Source organism: Salvia hispanica, chromosome 2 (assembly GCF_023119035.1).
Source record: "Salvia hispanica cultivar TCC Black 2014 chromosome 2, UniMelb_Shisp_WGS_1.0, whole genome shotgun sequence".
Classification (NCBI taxonomy): Eukaryota; Viridiplantae; Streptophyta; class Magnoliopsida; order Lamiales; family Lamiaceae; genus Salvia; species Salvia hispanica.
The window spans coordinates 38,774,379-38,778,132 of NC_062966.1; the positions used below are offsets into that span (position 1 = coordinate 38,774,379).

At 39.6% G+C, this 3,754-nt stretch overlaps 1 protein-coding gene across 1 annotated transcript; it reads left to right on the top strand.

The window, feature by feature from the left end:
- The first annotated feature begins 1,278 nt into the window (after nucleotides 1-1,278).
- LOC125206987 lies at nucleotides 1,279-2,703 on the top strand. The gene is made up of 2 exons (XM_048106196.1): nucleotides 1,279-1,401; nucleotides 1,456-2,703. Exons 1-2 carry the CDS (start codon nucleotides 1,279-1,281, stop codon nucleotides 2,701-2,703), a joined length of 1,371 nt encoding a protein of 456 aa, XP_047962153.1.
- The last annotated feature ends 1,051 nt before the right edge of the window (nucleotides 2,704-3,754 follow it).

Below are 3,754 nucleotides of genomic sequence, written 5' to 3' on the forward strand. Positions count from 1 at the left end.
TTTTACTTGCTTTATTTTTCTTTTTTTTTGAGTTATTCTCACTTTTTTTGTTTTTCTTTTCAGGTTGTATGCTCACTCGCTCTAAGGGGCAACCATTAGAGTTATTCGATCCTGAGATCGAAGCATCCAATCGAAGGAGAAACGCTCAGAGAAGGCTCAACCAAAGGCGATCACTTTCGCCTCATAAGAGAAAACCGCCTATTCCTGTTGCAATAACAATGGCGGACAACGGAGAGAACAATGCACCACATCCAGATCCGGTAGTCCAACAGCTCCAACTACAACTTGCAGATTTGGTGAAACAGGTTAAAGAAAAAAATGAACAACAAGTCATGGTGCCAGTGCAAAACATGTACGCTTACAGAGGGGTAGAGGACCCACCAATTGGCAACGATGAGATCGATGCCAATCATTTTGAGCTCAAGCCATGATTGCTAAATATGGCTGAGGCTAATGCTTTCGCGGGGAAGGCCAATGAAGATCCCAACAAGCATCTTACTAAGTTTATTCAGATCAGTAACACGATGAAGCTTAATGGGGTGAGAGATGAACAAATCAGACTAAGGCTATTCCCATTTTTCTTGAGAGATGATGCTAGAGATTGGTACGACAGCACAGGGTCAAGATCTGTTAAAACATGGGATGCCATGGTAGACTTATTTTTGGATAAGTATTTCCCACCCAGCGAAGTTCTAAAGAGGCAAGCAGAGATAATTCAGTTCCAAATGAAACCTCATGAGACAATCCGAGAAGCATGGGCTAGATTCAAGACACTGCTGAAAAGATGCCCCAAACATGGTCTAAGTCCGGGACACCAAGTCATAACTTTTTATAGGGGGTGTACTCCAGATGCAATGCGTGAACTGAATTGGAGCGCCGGAGGAGCACTACTTCAATTAGGAGAGAATGATGCCATGAAAGTGACTGAGAGAGTGGCTTCCACTGATGAAAGATGGAATAATGAAAGAAACAAGTCATACAGGGTGGCCTCTGCTACAGAAGATGATAGGATAGACAAAATGTCAAAGCAGCTAGATCTTTTGACCACTCAACTGGGGATCATGGAGATGAGACAACCTGGACCAGAACTGCAGGGAAGAGTTGGAGATGTGAACTATGTGCACCAAGGAGGGAACAACATGAACATCAACAACTATCGCCCCAACCAAAGGGGGTGGTAACTATAACCACTATGGTAACAAGGTGCATCTCAATCTCTCCTATGGTAATCCTAACAATGTTTTGCAACCACCACCGGGATTCACAGTAGCTAATGGAATGGTTAATGAGCAGAAGAAGCCTACTATAGAAGATATCTTGGGAGCATTCATGATTCAGACTACCAAGTACATGGAGAAAACTGACAAGTACATAGAGAGCACTAGTCAAAGGTCGGGGAAGGTTGAAAACGACGTGCAAAGCTTGAATATGCATATGAAGAGCATTGATACTTAGATTAGTCAAATTTCTCAAGCTGTAGGTGTCCAACATCAGCCAGGGCAATTTCCAACACAGTCCATAAATAATCCCAAAGACTGCAAGTCCATACACTTGAGATGTGGTAAAAGCTATGAAGGACCTTCCATGCCTGTAGAGGAAAAGAAGAGTACTCCAGAGGAAGATGTCAGAGCAGAAGAGAATTCCAAGGGAAAGAATAAGGTAGACATTCAGACCAAGAAAGACGCAGTGCCAGAAAAGCTGCCCCCTCCCTCCATTCCTACGACAGTTAGAGTGCCCTTCCCATTTGCGGTGAAGAAGAAGAAGTTGGATGAGCAATTCTCCAAATTTCTCGATATTTTTAGGAAGGTGCACATTAATATAACATTGGTGGAAGCTCTGCAAGAGATGCCTACATATGCAAAGTTCCTAAAAGATGTGCTCTCCAAGAAGAAGAAGTGGATTGATTATGAGACGGTGAACATATCCAAAAACTGTAGTGCGATAATTCAAAAGAAGCTACCTGCCAAGCTTAAAGATCCTGGGAGTTTCAATATCTCATGCGTCATTGGAAATAATAGACAGACAAAGGCATTATGTGATCTGGGGGCGAGCATAAATTTGATGCCATTATCATTTTTCAGAAAGATGAAGATCGACACTCTCAAGTCGACTACAATCACACTGCAGATGGCATATAGATCAGTCACATATCCTAAAGGAATTGTTGAGGATGTACTGGTGAAGGTACACGACTTCATATTTCCCGTCGATTTTGTAGTATTGGATATGGAGGAAGACATGAATGTGCCGCTTATCCTAGGGCGTCCATTTCTAGCAACGGGAAAAGCATTGATAGATATAGTAAAGGGAGAGCTCACTCTTCGTATGGGAAACATACGACACATTTTGTCTATCTATAATGCTATGAAGAGTCGTGAAGATGAGGAACTTGTTATGAAGATGGAGTGCAAAGCTGTGCACGTTGTAGAGGTCCAAAAGACACAAGCAATTGAGTCCACATTGGGGGATTTTTCATTGCCACAGTGGATGTTTGGTTCATGTGGTGGATCACTTTCTAGAGAAGAGAATGCACCAAATTCTAAAGTGAAGTTGAAGAAAGCAAAAGCTGCAAATACACCCAAAGTGGAAACCAAAATTTGTGATGGAGCTTTGAAAACTACTTGGTGGAAGAAGAGATTGGCTAGATCATATGCTTCCAAGATTGATAGAAAATCCAACACCACCATTTATGGCGTGACATGATGCAACTCATGGAGGACGTCGAGCCAACAACGATAACCAAAGGCACTGTAGGGGAGGTAACCCCTAGTAGGTAACTTTTAATTTTATCGTTTCATTTTGTTTTTGGTGTTTTTTTTTTTTTTTGCTTGCTTACCATGTATGTCTCCCTTCTCCACCAACTTTTCAAACTTATTCTTTACTTAGCTTTGAATAAGTTTGGGGAGATGATATGGTGGATAGGGACACTAACGAGGTACGTATCTTATTGCTTTTGTTGCTTTATTTTGTTTTAGGATAGAATTATTTTGTTAGAACTCTTTGAATGATTATTTTATTAGAACTCTTTGAATGCTTACTTTGATTGGTTGGGTTTTGAAATTGAATTGAAAAATTTGGTAGTAATTTGGGTGAAGACTAGTCGTCTATGATAAAAGAACCTTCCACTTTGAGCTATCACTTGACCATTGACTTGAGAGTTTAAGAAATAGGATGCATAAGTAACGAATTGCTTGTTTGGGTTGATTCATGCTATTTGCCCAGTGAGACTTGAGCTTTTAATTCTTTCATGTGTGATTTATCATCAATTAGTGACCTTAGAGATAGGGGAAGATGTTAGGCCATTGTTGTTAGCCTTATTTTTACCTAACACTAACCTTATTATAATAATACCCTTGATAGCCAAGTTTGAGCCTATTGCCTTTTCTTTTGTCAAGCTAATCAAGTGGGTTGGGAATCCTAGACTCTAGAATTGTTAAGTTGTGAAAAGAAGAATTTGGAGAGTTTAGTTGTTGAAAGAAATTGGTCGTGTTTAGCTTATCAAGTTGAAAGTTGGTTGTACTTAGAAAAAAAATAGAAAAGAAGAAAGAAAAAAAAAGAAAAAAACAAAAGAAAGAAAAAAGGAAAAAAAATAGTATATAGAGAATAATTCAAGATCTTTGGAAGTTTGGAAGAAATTAGACAAAGTCTAGTTATTGTTGAGAAGTGTTTTGGTGAATGGTTGAAGTTGAAAGTGGATTGTGTAATGTCTTAGAATTTCAAATCTTATTGGGAATTTAGTCACTTTAGCCAAATA